At 41.1% G+C, this 15507-nt stretch overlaps 1 protein-coding gene across 1 annotated transcript in view; it reads left to right on the top strand.

Moving 5' to 3' along the window:
* Positions 1-15065, top strand: part of IDO2 (indoleamine 2,3-dioxygenase 2) — a 57809-nt gene extending 42744 nt beyond the window's left edge. The window contains exons 8-10 of the mRNA XM_032413305.1: positions 5653-5704; positions 12372-12520; positions 13920-15065. Coding sequence (XP_032269196.1) covers positions 5653-5704; positions 12372-12520; positions 13920-14275 — 557 coding nt within the window. The 3' untranslated portion in view covers positions 14276-15065. The remainder of the gene's footprint in view (positions 1-5652; positions 5705-12371; positions 12521-13919) is intronic.
* The last annotated feature ends 442 nt before the right edge of the window (positions 15066-15507 follow it).

Here is a 15507-nt window from a genome sequence, read left to right as displayed (position 1 = left end):
ATACCTCCTCGCTGCCGGACCTGAACTGCTCGCGTCATTGCTTGACACGGGCTCCTGCTTGACGTGAGAGACTCCATTTTGATCTCTACAACTTTCAACTTCAAGGCTTGTTTACGCACTATTCCTTCTGCTCCATTCATTCTTTCCTATTCACCCTCTGCCTGGTTCACTCCTACTTCCATAAACTCCAGATTTAAGCCCTGGTGTCGTCCAGGCACATACAGCTGCTTACACCCTGCCAACAACGCTACCAAGTCTGGGAAAAGGGGAAGGGGCTAGAACAGTCAGAGCAACAGAAGAGATGGACAAGAGACATCAAGGAAAAGGACGAAGGCCTGGCAGAGTGTAGGTGTGATCAGAGACAGAAAGAGTTGTCCAGGAAGTATATATGATTTCAAAGCCGGTTTAAAAAAAAAAAAAAAATCACAATGCCTCTGGCAAAGACCTGTCACTTGGAAGATTGAATCAAGTTCTGCTTGATGGGTTGGTTGGTTTTCAAAGTAAATTTGGACACAGAGGAAGGATGAACTTGCTTTGAGATATGTCATGCTTAAGGTGATGACAAGACATCCAGTGGAAATATGTGGCTTTGACAGTTGGAATTATGTGAAAAAGTTACAGTTTGGTGGTCGTGAGCATCAGATGTATGGTTCGAGTTTGCATCTACCGTGCTTTATCGTATGTCAGAACACCTGCCATGCTACTTCCCTGAGTGGGACCGGATGAATGTTACTAAAATAATGTGAAAACACTACGGTAATTCTACACCTGTGATTTTACAGCACTGATCCAAAGCAAGGATTTTCTAGTTTTGCTTTGTGTAAAGACTACTTCTCAGTATAAAATCTAAATCCCTACCCCTGAAAACTTTAAAAGCTAGTCTCCTTAGGTTTTCCAAACAAAACAAAAATAATGCTTATGACACAAAATTATTATCAGTGTAAATGAATCAAAAGCAGACATTATATTTCTCTAGAGATTCACTTGGATTTAAAGAGAAGGATGCTTGGCCAAAATGTTTTGTGTTCCAGAAACACTGGAAGATGCCTGGCCAGGCACTAAATGGATCTGAGCTTGGCCATCCGGGCAGAAGCTGTAGTTCTTGGTGCCTTTTTCTCACTCTACTGGGAAGCCACATGGAAGGAAAAGGAGGAGGCGTAACTCAGGTGTGTTCTTAGATCCTCTGTGTCACTGGCTTTTAAGAACCACCCTTCTTAGCCAAAATGTGCACACATGAGACCCAGAAGCCAGAGTGTTTACATGGTTCTCCTACCTTACCAGCCTCATGTTAATAGTGCAGGAAGTTTTCTACTTGGTATTTTCTGAACAGTGTTCAGAGTCCATCACTAAAATATATTTCCTAGTAGTCTGTTCTTTTTTATGATTTTTATCTCTCTGTTAAAGTTCTCATTTTGTGCATGTGTTGTTCTCTTGATTTCATCGAATTGTCTTTCTGTGTTTTCTTTTTTCATTTTTTAAAATTTAAATCTGATTAATTAACATATAATGTATTATTGGTTTCAGGGGTACAGGTCTGTGATTCATCAGTCTTCTATAATACCCAGTGCTCATTACAACACATACCCTCCCCAAAGTCCATCACCCAGTTACCCCATCCCTCCACGCCCCTCCCCTCCAGCAATCCTGTTTTCTTTCTGTGTTTTCTTATAGTTCACCTGGCTTCCTTAAAACAGATATTTTGAATTAATTTTATCAGGCAAATCACAGGTCTGCATTTCTTTCAGGTCAGTTACAGGAAAGTTATTTTGTTCCTTTGGTGGTATCATGTTTCCTTGATTTTTTTATGTTCTGTGAAGCTTTGCATTGCTGCAAGAAGTATTTGAAGAAGTATTCACCTCCTCCAGGATTTACCGACTGGTTTCAGGAGAGAAATACCTTCCATCAGCCCTGGTAGGGATTCCAAAGCTTTCTCAGACCTTCTATGGATACCCTGCTCCATACTTCTTGCTCCCTCTTGTGGCAGAAGTTTTAATTGCGTGCGCCTTCTCTTGATCCCGCAAAGCCAGGTGCTGACCACCTTCCATTTGCCTTCCCCAGAGGAGTGTTCAAGGCTCAGGTTTGTGTGCTTTCCCCCAATCCCACAGAATCAGCCAGCTTGCTCCATGAGCTCACTAATCCTCAGCGAAGGCTCACTCTTTCTGCCTTCAGGAGTGCACACAAGGAGCTGGCCCCGGGCTGGGTGAGACACCAGAGCACTAGGGGTGTTGGAATGTTCTCAGCATCTCATGGGAGGGTTTCTGAATGGACTCTGTCAGGTGATCAATATGATCTGCATCCCTTTAATGAAACCCCCAAGAGCCCTATGTGGCATTCTCCTAGCTCCTCCCCACGCCCAGTCTCCCCAGTTGTGCAGTACACCTCAGTGTTCTGGATGGGGTGAGAAAGAAGTGGGTCTGCTTGGCAGCATTCCCATGCAGTTGGGGAAGCCAGGCACTCACTCATATGCTCTCGTTTTCCCTCACGGGAAGAATCACAGCCCTAGAAGGTCTCTCTTAGCACCGAGCTGTGCTGCCTTGTGGACAGGGTGATGTGAGCAAAGTGAAATGTTCTTACCCTCTTCAGTGCATCCAGCTCCGGATCTTTTTGCTCAGTGGTGTGCTGGAACGTCTCCACTGAATTCCTGGACTTTCACAAAGGCTCTCTTGTCTATGTGTGATTGTCTAAACCAGTGTTCTCTGTGGGGAAGACAGTGGAAAACTTTTACTCCACCATGATGATGACATCACTCCCGCATTCTCTGATTTGAGTTAACTCTCTTCTGTGTGTGTGTGTGTGCATGCACGTGCTGGTTGGTGCTCACCACTCAGGTCCCTCTTTTGTGAATGCATGCATTTCCTTATATTTTTAATGGCCTTTTATCTTTTATCTTTTTGTAAGTTTTTTGTGCATCCTGGCAGTCTGCTCTTTGTTAGTTATATGTGTTGCAAATATTGTGGTTTGTCTTATGACTTTTGAAAGCAGAACTTTTTAATTTAAATATAGTCAAGGTATCTGTCATTTCTTTTGCAGAAGTCTATGTTTTAGGAGGTCTTGCCTAAGATATTTTTTCATAATCGTAGGTCATAAGTATATTTTCCTGCATTTTCTTCTCGAATTGTTGTCTTTCACATTTTAGACCTTAATTCACATAATTATTATCTATATGTAACATGACATAGGAAATAAATTCAATTTCCTTTTTTTTAATAATCCCTAATCTTCAATATTGGCACTGTCTTCTATCAGATTTTCTGAAATGACTGGCTCTGTTTCCAGGTTCCCTCGTCTTTTTCATTGTCTCTCTTTCCCATCAGGAATTTCATTTGTCTTAAGAACTATAGCTTCATAGTATTTCTCATTTTCATCTTGCCCTTCTTTTCCAGAGGTGACTGTACTATTTTCAACCCTTTGCCTTTCATGTAAACTGCTAGAATCAGCTTTTCAAATTGCATTGAAAAAAATCTCTGTTAAAAATTTTGCTCACATTGCATTAAATCCATACATTAATTTGGAGAAAAATGACATGCTTCTGATATTACATCTAGTCTTTCTGTCTTATGATCAAGGAAGTGGAGAGTCAGAGAATAGCACAGAAACACCAACTAAGGTTGTTGGACAAGCCACTCCAAATCATGCCTTCATATTGCTGGCTGCCGGCTAAAATTTATCCAGATAGAGAACTCTTTCTTAGATACATTTCTTCTCTTTGATATTGATACTGAGTTTTCTTGTCCATCAATATAGATTTCTTCTTTAATTTCCTGAATTTTTTTAAATTTCATTCAAAATAAGAGACTTAGATATCTTCTGGGTTTTTTTCATAGTTACCTTAGATTTTTGTTTCTAGTGAATATGGTATCTTTTGATTTAACTAACTCCTAACTATTTGTTGCTGGTTTATTAAGTGAAATTGATATTTGACTATTAACCTTGAACTTAGTACCTTGGTAAACACTCTTATTAATTCTAATAATTATTTGCAGATTATTTGGGTTTCCTGTGTTGAAATCATGTTATTTGAGAATCATGTTTTGTTCCTTCATTTATAATACTTATAACTTTTATTTCTTTAAATATTTTTTTTGTACTCTTCTAGCTAGGATTCCTAACACCGTGTTGAATGGAAGTGCTGATCCTTGTTTTGTTCCACATCTTAAAACACTTATTTTTAATCTTTCAGTATCAAGTACAAAATGCACAATAGGCTTTCTGTGAATTTATCAGTTCAAGAATGTTCCTCCTATCCTTAATTAGCTAATTTTTCTCTTTTTTTATAATCATAAATGGATTTTTTTACATCTATTGACAATTTTTACATTAAAATTATTTTATATCTACTGACTAATCATTTTACTTTTGTGGGTAAAATATTACACTATTGCTGGTCATTGTTGCTTCAGCAAAAATTTGTACATAATACTTAACATTTTTGTGGGAGCAGAAGACCAGATGGGAAAGACATAGAAACGGGGCCCAAATAAAAGTCCAGCACATGGGTCATTGTCACAGAAGAGCAGAGAGAATGTGGCACCACTCAGGAACACTGGGAAACCCTGAGGCTAAAGGAAGATATGAGTGACCCGAGCCCATGAGGTTTCAGAGAAAGTAGAGATGGAGGAACAGAGGGTAGGTATGATGGTAGAAAAGGGAATTGATGGTATAGAGATGACATTATTTGGGTCTCATAAAAAAGATGTTTTTTGGGTGTTTTGTTTTGTTTGTTTATTTAAGATTTTATTTATTTATTTGACAAAGAGAGAGAGAGAGCACAAGCAGGGGGAGTGGGAGAGGGAGAAGCAGGCTCCCCCATTGAGCAGGGAGCCCGATGTGGGGCTTGATCCCAGGACCCCAGGATCATGACCTGAGCTGAAGGCAGCCACCTCAACCACCCAGGCACCCCTGTTTTTTGTTTTTTGTTTTCTCAAAGAGAAACAAGGAAATATGGACAGGAATCCAGGTAAAAGAAACATGCCAGGTCACAGAGGGGCCCTATTATGCAAAGAAGAAGGAACAATCTTCAAAAGTTAATGAGAAGAGATGTAGTACAAATGTGAAGACACGCTTCTTTAAATGCAAGTTAATAAACTAGTGGAATCGGTTATCCCCAAGCCTCGGCTCAGAGGCAAAACTAGTTGCACAGACTAAGGAATGCAGCTCCACGAGCCCATCCCGGACCTGGTGTGGAGCCCCTGGGCAAGACATTCTCCCCTCCATCCTTTGTTGCCTGTACAGAACTCTGCATGAGCATTGATGACTTTAGGTTTCCTCTCTTGTGCAACCTTTGAGAGAGGTGACTCTTTTTCTCTGCTTTTCTTCTTTCTACTTCCTACGCTCTCTCAAATATCATGTCTGTTTAAAAATATTAATTTTTTAAAGATAGCTTTGACCTCTCCCTTTGTTGTTATGAAGTTCAGAAAAGGGAAGTGCCACAAATAGAAAAGGGCAGCATTTGGAACAGTTTAAAATTTCTGTAAGTGCCAGTGAGGGGCCGCAGAAGAGAACATTCCATCCCCCTCCTGCTGCTGCCTTCCTTTCAGGTTTCCATGAAGATCAGATAGAGGAGGCGGCCCCAGGAGAGCTGCAGGACCCATGCACATGTAACCAATTGCTTTTTTGCCTGTAGTAAAGTTCACATTTTGATTGCTCCTCCAGATTATGTTGATCCAGACATATTTTATGCAGTCATCCGGATCTTTCTCTCTGGGTAAGTACAGCTCAACCGTTTTCCTGCATGAGGCCTCTGTAACATATTCCAAATTTATGAGAGGAGACAGAAGCTTCCTATAGTAAGAAACACACCAAGAAACCCTTGCTAGCAGCTATCCACTCTTGGATAAAAGAGGGGGGGTACCGTCTGCATGACAAATGACATTGAAGTTTGAATATTTAAGTTTAGAATAGTTTTCCTTAGATGACCATATTAGATTCATTTGTATTCACTTAGAATCCCATCTTGATGGCAGAAAAAAAAGCCCAGTATGCAACCACAAAGCTCTATCATTTATATCCATTCTCTCCCTTGTTACTAAGGCAGATGGGAGCATAGAAAGGGCTTAAAAGCTTTCTTCTAATATTCCTGGAAGAGCTCCCCCAAGTCATTTGTTCATATTTGCGGGTCTTTTTTGACATGGTCTGTTCATTTCTCCAGTTAGAGAACTCTACCCTTAGATATATTTCTTCCTTTAAATACACTAGTTATACCTTGACATGTTTTAATCAAATTGCTTTCCTATTTACATTAACCAAGAGAAACTAGGTTTGTTTGTTTGGTTTTTTAATGGTGAAAAGTGAAAAGTGGAGGTAGTGAATGGATGAGGTGAAAAATGTGAAATAGAGCTCATCTAGTGTTCCGTCTTGATAACTAGGAGACGCGTAAGTGCTATGTACAGAAAGAATCTGAAGCTGTGCCCTGAAGTAGTAAGAGACAAGTCCAATACCAAAATCAACAGATCTATTGATTTATCAGTAGATGTAGTGGATATTACATTGGTGCAAGAAGGGAGTGACAACATGAACTCAGTATTTTCTCTAGATTGAGTAGGTCTGGAGTGTGAGACAGTCTAAGGGGAGGCCAGCCTGGGTGGGCATTCCTCACTGCAGGGCTCAGAGAGTGGAAGCAGGAAGGTTTCCAGAGAATAACTTGAGAGTAATGGGTACCTGACTGATGAGGAAACCAGAGAAATGGGGAAGGGTGCAGAATGGAATTGGGAGTGTTTCTCAGAATTCAGACTTTTGCTGTATACCCATTCAGTCCCGAAATCCTCCCCAAAGAGATTATCTATCCTTAGAACTCTTCTTGCTCTCTGTGCGTTTTGCATGTGCTCAGGGTTAAGACAAAGATCTGATTGTACAATAGTGATTCCAGCAACAAATGTTAAGCAAAACTTGCAGATAGGTTTTGGTAGAATTAGAGAACAAAAGGGCATTTTTAAAACATTTTAAATAGACTGGGATTTAGGAAGTACCTAATTCTGGAAAATCTCTTTGTGCTTCACTTTGCTGTCTAAGTTTGTATTAGCCTTCCACCATTGCATAACAGATTGCCACAAATTAAAACAGCAGTTTAAAACAACACACATTTATTATCTCGCATTTCTGTAGGTCAGAAGGCCAAGCAAACTCAGCTTGGTTTTCTGCTTAGCGTCTCCAAACGCTGAGGTCAAGCTATCTGCTTGGCTGAGCTGTTATCAGGAGAATCTGGGGAATCATTCACTTCCAAACTCATTCAGGTTTGTGGTAGAATCCAGTTCTTTCTGGTTTTGGAACTGAGGTCTATGTTTCCTTGCTGGCTGTTGGATAGGATCTGTTCTCTGTTTAGAGGCCTCCTGCTTTCCTTGTCACATGGTATCCTCCAACGCAGCCATGGCGCTTCCAATCCTTCTAGTACTTAAATCCCTCTGATTTCTCCTTCTGCCATTAGCCAGAGAAAATCTCTGCTTTTAAGGTCTTATGTGATTAGATTGAGCTCACGGAGACAATGCAGAAAACTCCCTATGTTAAGGTCAACTGATTAGTAACCTTAATTACATTTGCAAAGTCTCTTTGGCCTTGCTATATAATATATCATATTGACAAGTGTGGTAGCTTATAATATAAAGAGTTCTAGGAATTAGGATGGAGATCTTGTGGCAATATTTTCAAAATTCTACCCATCATGATTAAATGGTTACTGCAGGGTGATATGGTTTTCATTAAAATAAGTTCTGGGTCAGTGGTGCATCTTTTTTTTTTTTTTTTTTTTTAAAGATTTTATTTATTTATTTGACAGGGAGAGACACAGCGAGAGAGGAAACACAAGCAGGGGGAGCGGGAGAGAGAGAAGCAGGCTTCCTGCGGAGCAGGGAGCCTGATGCGGGGCTCGATCCCAGGACACTGGGATCATGACCTGAGCCGAAGGCAGACGCTTAACGACTGAGCCACCCAGGTGCCCCTCAGTGGTGCATCTTATCTGTGATCTCCATAAAAGCCTTCCCTCTGTCTGACCCTCAAAAATATTTCCCATGTAGCACAACTAAGTGGGCGGCACCAAATCTTAAATGTATTGATAACTGTTGATGGCTAAAATCATCTGGAGTGTTGAGAATTCTCAAGAGAGTTGTCTTGAAAAATCGAAATCTACTCCTATATTTTTGGTTTGTCCTATGTTTGATTTATTGTTTTTATTTACTTTTTAAAAACATTTTTATTTAGGAGAGTTTCATCATCTGTAGATTAAACATATTCTTTTTATTTCCCACTCACATTAAATTTCACAGGGAAGTCATCAGCCCCTGTGGAAAAATGTCACTTCATTTCTTTCTTTTTTTCTTTCTGTTTACACTTCCTCTTGGGTTTCCTAGAAATATGCTATGAGAAAGATTAAAAATAACCTTGTCTACAGAGATTTGAAAGGAAACTAATTCCTTTCCTTTACAAACAGTAGTTTGGGCTGAGAGTGCATGGGAGCAGTCCTTGGGCTAGTCAGAGAAACCTTATTTCCCTTCCTCAGACTAATCTCATCACAGGTGGAGAACATGGGTTTTGAAAGTAGATCCCCTTATTTTATCTTTTTTGACTTACATGCTGATGTTTTCTCTATCACCTTCAGTGTGGCTTTGATACATCTTCTTCATGTTGGGGCACCAAAAAGAGATTGATTGATGTCTCTTGGCCATTTGAGCATCTGATGGCTCCTTAAAGCTGGCTAGGTCCTTTCCAGACAAACATTTGGGTCCACATAGTCCAGATATATAATACGGAATTATAGAATGATATTGTTTTCATTCCTTCATTCATTCATTAACTCTTTAGTAAGTGCTTACCATATGCCAGGCATAGTTCCTGGTTCTAGGAATGGTGCAATAAAGCAAAACAGCAACTTCATTCCCATGGAGCTTACATTTTATTTATTTATTTATTTATAAATATTTTATTTATTTATTTGACAGAGAGAGAGAGCACAAGCGGGGGAGCGGCAGGCAGAGGCTCCCCACTGAACAAGGAGCCCAACACCCCTGGAATATGACCTGCTGAAGGCAGACACTTTACCAACTAAGCCACACAGGCATCCTGGAGCTTACATTTTAATCATGGGAGCCAGATAATGCATAAACAAATATAATTAAAGCAAGTATCATACAATATATGTTACAACAATAAGTAATATGGGGAAATGTAAAGTAAGACACAGGGCATCAAGGGAGAGCTAGGGGTGGGTGGTGGCTGAAGTTTCTTATTTATTTATTATGATCTGGGAATGCCACACTTCTGGGTGACATTTGTGTAGATACCTGAAGGAAGTGAGAACTAAACCTTCTAGATACCTGTTCCAAGCAAAAGAAACAAAAATTGCAACGACCCTGAGGTTGGAGCATGCTTGTCATGGAGGAACAAGGATTCCTTGTTGCAAGGAGGCCAGTGTCGCCGGGATGAAAGACACATGAGGGAGAATGAGAGAGATACAAGTAATAGCAGAAGACCAGATCATGTTGGGGCTTGTTGGCTCCTTTCTGAGAGAGAAGAGCAGCAGTAGAAAGTCTGGAGACAAATGACATGATCCGTCTTAAGTTTCGAATCATTGCTGTATCTTCTAAGTGGAAAATAGATGATTTGAGAACAAGAATGGAAGCCAGGCAAGCATTTAAGAAGCCATCCCACAAGCCAGCATGGTGGCTTGGACTAGCGTGGAAGCAGCGGAGGTGCTAAAAAATGTTCAGTTCCGGACATGGCTGAAGGTAAAGTTGACGGGACCTGCTATTGGATTCCTTACGGAAGGAGGAGAACAGGATTAGATGAAGAGGACTCTAAGGTTTTGGCCTGATCCACTGAAAGAATGGAGCTGCCATTTTCTCTGATGAGGAAGGCTATCGGAGGATCACATCTGGCAGAAGGGAGGGGAAATTGGGAACTTAGTTTGGGACATGTTCATTTCTGGTGGAGGTATTTGTAAGTAGGCCATTGAATACACGAGTTTGGACCATAAGGGAGAGGCCCAGGTATAAGTGTATGCTTTTAAATAGTCCTAATATAGGTGCCGTCTAAATCAATGAAGCTAAATAAAACCACTTGGAAAGTGAAAGTAGCAGGAAGCCCAAGGACTGAGCCCTGAGAAAGTCCAACACGCAGAAGTGGTCATGATGAGGAGGGACTGTTGAAAGAGACCAAAGTGACCATCTGAGATCATCCACAGGATGGCAAAAACAACTCTGAACCAGTGTGGCCACTCTCTTTGTTCCACTTACGTTTTCAATACTCCTTCCCCATAAAATGTTGTTTAGAAATTTTATTGAAGCAGTGTCCTGAACTCTGATAAGTCATAAAACTTCTCTGGAACCCGTTTAATTATGCAGCAGCTTTAGGAAGTAGGTGCAAATTAGGACCAAGACTCAGGAAGGTGCATACAAAGTTACAACATAATGAATGGAGGGAGCCGGGATTCCAACTCACTCTGAACAATATAAAATGGCTAATATTTAGCAAATGCTTAATATGTTCCAGGCCCTGAGCAGGTATTATTTTAATTAGTTCCCATAACAACCCAATAAGGTAGATCCTAATATCACTTGGATAAGGAACCTGAGGCTCAGAGAGATTAATTACCTAAGCCAAGGCTCACAGTTAATAAATACCAAAGCTGAGATTAAATTCTCTATCTGCCTGAAAAAGAGCCCTCTCCCCCAACAGCTACAGCATGTTCTAATCTTATGATCAGAATCCTTCCTTCGCTCTCCCCTGGCTCTGCTTTCTGTGCCTCATGTTTCCAGAGTGATGTCACCCCCACTGCAAAGGCCACTCTGACATTCATGCAGTGGAAACCATACAACTGCTGAACAAACCAACCTGCAAAGAAAACAACCCAGCTCCTTATAGCCTTTCTTACCTCAAGGAAGTATAGAAAAAGGGCATGAACAGCAAGCTGAGCAGTCTGGCTACAGCTTTTGTATGTGTGTGATGTTTCCCTTCTCTTGAGCAAAATGACTTTTAGAATTATAGGAAGAAGGCGAGACATCAACGTAAGCCTGTTATTTAAACTGTTCACAACAGGGACTGTGGCTCGTTCCTGGAAATAAGAGGAAAAAAGACTCTATTCCTTAGTAAAAGTGCAAATCCACATGCGGGGGTCTCGGGAAAATGAAAATAGAAAACTACAAGTTTGGGGCGCCTGGGGGGCTCAGTCGGTTAAGCGTCTGCCTTCGGCTCAGGTCATGATTCCGGAGTCCTGGGATTGAGCCCTGCATCGGGCTACCTGCTCAGCCGGAGTCTGCTTCTCCCTCTCCCGCTGTGCCTCCCCCCACTTGTGCCCACGCGTGCGCTCTCTCTCTGTCAAAGAAATACAGTCTTAAAAAAAAATATATTACAAGTTTGGGATTTACGTTCTGGTTTCCCCATTTTCTAACAATGTGGCCCTGGAGCCTTAACAGCTTTGAGTCTTTGTTTATCTGTAAAAGGGGTTTTAAAAACCTGCCTTCATCTACTCAAAAGAGGTCAAATAAGAACATGAATGTGCAGGGGTTTTATAGACTAACGCCTTGGAAGTACAACTAGAATGTGTTCTTGGTGCTATTGTTTTTGTCTTATTATGGAGTCACCCACATAGTCTCTGGAATTGTTCAAGACTCTATAACAAATGTGACAGGGAAATGAGTAAAATAGTTGGAGGTAGAGGTAGGAGGACTCAGACACAAAAAGACAAAGAAATGGAATCAGGGAGACAGAAGAAGAGAAGAAGGGAGGAAAACCCACTTCATCTGAGCAAGACTCAGAGCCTCAATTCAGTCCATCTCCACGTCCCTCTGGTAACCTGTAGGGTTGTACTATGTTCTCTTTATTGCTGCCCTCATTATCAATACCTGCCATCAAGAACATATTTGACAAAGGTGTTCTCACAAAGTCAGGTAGTGTTTAAAACTGATAGTTCAGCATGACAACTGTTAAAGCTATTTCAAGGAAGGGCAAAGGTGTGTGTGTGTGTGTGTGTTTACTTTCAAAGCTCTGTTTGCAGAGTTAAAGGTATCAGGTTATCAGGGTTGAGATTAGGTGAAGATTATAACAGAGCCCCTAAATTGCTCCTATTGATCAGCACTGATATCATCTTTATAAGTGATTTTTATTTTCTAATAAATATGTCATAGGACCAGTGCTAAGGATTCCTCTCTAAATATCCTTTACTTCTCTGGAATAATCCTTCACCTGAGGAAAGGAACAGCTGTATTCTGTGGCCTGTTACGAAATTGAACTATGCCTAAGTACATATCCTACAAAAATATCCAGTCTTGTGCTCTAAAATTACCATTGAAGCTGTGTTTGCTCTCTTACTCACTGTTTCCGTATCAGAAAATATGCTCTTAACTCCTAGCACCCACGCCTTCTCTCTGACTTTTCCTCTGGCTTAGATGGAAGGATAACCCAGCAATGCCTGTGGGGTTGATCTATGAAGGAGTCTCCACAGAGCCCCTGGAGTACTCTGGAGGGAGTGCAGCTCAGAGCACAGTGCTTCATGCCTTTGATGAGTTCTTAGGCATTTGCCATAGCAAGGAAAGTGGTAAGTCAGACGCTTTCTTTTTCTTTTTGTTCCTTAACAGGGAGGAAGAAGAGAGATGTTTTTACCAATTGATAAGACCAAGTGTAAATTAAAATGTCATGAAGTCTATACTTCTCCAAGTCAACCAGGAGGCTGTGGGCCTGCCAGAAGTTATTGTGTCAAGTCATTTAATATTCTATCTCAGCAGGATATTGGGTTTCATTTCCAAATCTTAAAACATTGCTACATATCCAGCTGTTCCCCGTAGTTTTGTTTGGATCCTTAGGCAGCAGTGGCCTCCTTTCTCTAAAATGGGGGAGAGAGCTGGAGTTTGAAGGCTATGGCATTAAGTTACTAAGTCTGGATATAGCTGGTGATGGGTCTGAGCTCCTCCAACAAAGCCTTTCCCTGTAAAAATGCTGCAACCTCGGGCCACGCCTATTTAGACTAGAAGAAGGGTCTACCAGTTTAGAAGCTTGAAATTGTTCAGTTCCTTGCCTGCTAGCAGCAAGGCAATGTTTAATAGTTGCAAAAGGGCACTTTAGACTACAGAATTTTCAAGATGGGTAAGGAAAAGAAATGACTAGAACTTTGTGTCATAGGGTCCAATCTCGTCCACAAAAGTCAGTTGTCAAGAACTATGATAGTATTAAATACCTAATGGATATCCTATAAATGATCGATCTATCCACATTTTCTATAAATATCTATTGATTTGACTTTTTTTTTTTTAAAGATTTTATTTATTTATTTGAGAGAGAGAGAATGAGAGAGAGCACGTGAGAGGGGGGAGGGTCAGAGGGAGAAGCAGACTCCCTGCCGAGCAGGGAGCCTGATGCGGGACTCGATCCAGGGACTCCAGGATCGTGACCTGAGCCGAAGGCAGTCGCTTAACGAACTGAGCCACCCAGGCGCCCCTGATTTGATTTTTAAACAACTTGACTTCAAGAGGCTATTACGAAAAACAGTTTGTCATTCTTTATTTTCTTGCCTTTATAAACTCTATTACTTTCCTCCTCCTTAGAACTCCCTCCAAACAAGACACTTAGGAAGCAAAATTTAGCAGAGTATTTAGCAAATCAGTTTAAGGGTTTATGCCTTACATTTGTAGATATCTCTCATGATGATTAGCAAGATACTTTGCCCCCCCTTGGGTATGCGACAAATATTTATACATGGGCTGATAGATCTAGTTCCAACTCAATTATCCGAGATGTATTTGCTTCATTTTTCCTTCCCCATCTCCTATTGGTAGTCAAGAAAATAGTATTTGATATCTGTGAGCAAAAGAGCAAGCAATGTAGAAAATGGACAGTTAGGATGAAAGCAAGTTTTTGCTGCACTGATGTCCAGAAAAGCAGATAGGCTGTCTTATCTTTCCATGTGGAGCTATGACACTGTTCTGGTTTGTTTCTTTCAGCTGACTTTCTGCATAGGATGAGGGAGTACATGCCTCCTTCCCATAAGGACTTTATAGAAGAAATCCAGTCAAGTCCCTCACTGAGAGACCACATCTTGTCCTCTGGAAATAGCCAACTTCTGACAGCCTATAATCAGTGTGTGGAGGCCCTGGCGGAGCTGCGCAGCTATCACATCGCTGTGGTGACCAAATACCTCATCACAGCGGCTACCAAAGCAAAGGGCAGGAGGCCAAACCCTCTCCCTGGGCCATCTCAAGCCTTAGAAGAGAGGGGCACAGGCGGGACTGTAGTTCTGAGGTTCCTGAAGACCGTCAGGGATAAGACCTTAGAGGCAATTCTCCACCAACATGATTAAGAGACTGCCTTCTGCCCAACAATGCAAAACCAGCAAACATGGGTTTTCCCTTACCCTCTCCCCCATTGGAGGGCCTGTGGACCCAGAGAATAAGAATGTCTGAAATAATCTGAAAGGGACCTCAGCCTTAGTTATGTTCCTGCTCCTCCTTTGTTGAGAGCTGTTAGTCTTCACAGAGAGGAATTTTCATGGCCAGAGACTCTCCTTTCCCTACCTGATTACTGGTTAATAGCGAACAGGTATGGACACTTCCTCATTCAGAACCCCACAGAGGAGCGAGTTACTCCTATTCTATTTGCAAAGTGATAGAAAATCAATCTAAATTTCTAAAACCAAATAAAATTGCCTGTAGACAGATCCCTTTGTTGATTTCTTTAAAAAGCAAGTTAAATATTCATGCATTCGTTCATTCAGTTAAAAACTTACTATGTTCCTACTGAACACTGGTTTAGGGATTAGAGCAGAGATTTTTTGTGGCCCCAGTCCAGCCTTCTTCTTCTCCCTGAGTGTGCTGAGTTTGTGACAGGAGGTTGGAAATACTCCAGTGGTGAAGCGGAGGAAAGAGGAGGCTCGCCTAAGTCTTAGAAATCACCAGTATAGCAATGAATAGTTAATGATGTGGGAACGGAGGAGGCTCTTCCACATGGTTCATCAATTTGCAAATTCTATTTTAGTTTCCTTCTTTATTTTTAGAAGAATGATTCTTTCTCCTTACACTGAAAGTTTGTATTTGTAAAATGAATTAATTGACCCATTAGAAGTAAATGATCAAAATGGGAATAAATAGTAAATCCACGTGGTTCGTTCACAAATATATGTAACTTTTTATTGATTTATTTTCTATCTTAAGATCTCATTTCATCTGACGGTAAAAAGCTAGAAAACTTTAATCTTGCCAGTTTAGAGTAAACTCCATTAATTTAGGCTTGCCTCCCACTATGCACACACATGTATATCTGGGACAGTATCTACATTCCTGAGGCCCAATCTAGTATCATGGCCTCAAGAGGAGGTACCTGATCATTGGAGGCAGCCTCTGCCCAAGTTAGCATCTGCTGAGCAATCCCCCTCCCCATATGGGTACTGGTCAAATGGAGCTTGCAGCTCGTCTCATCCTGTCCAAGAGGCCTTTCAGATTCCTCAGACCTCAACGTCCTATTATGCCACTTGGAAAACATTTGACTACTTTCCAGGTCCCTCCAGTCCTTAAACCCCAGTCTGACTATATATAT

Source organism: Phoca vitulina, unplaced genomic scaffold (genome assembly GCF_004348235.1).
Source record: "Phoca vitulina isolate PV1807 unplaced genomic scaffold, GSC_HSeal_1.0 scaffold15, whole genome shotgun sequence".
Lineage (NCBI taxonomy): Eukaryota > Metazoa > Chordata > Mammalia > Carnivora > Phocidae > Phoca > Phoca vitulina.
This window is presented reverse-complemented; position numbering and strand designations above follow the sequence as displayed.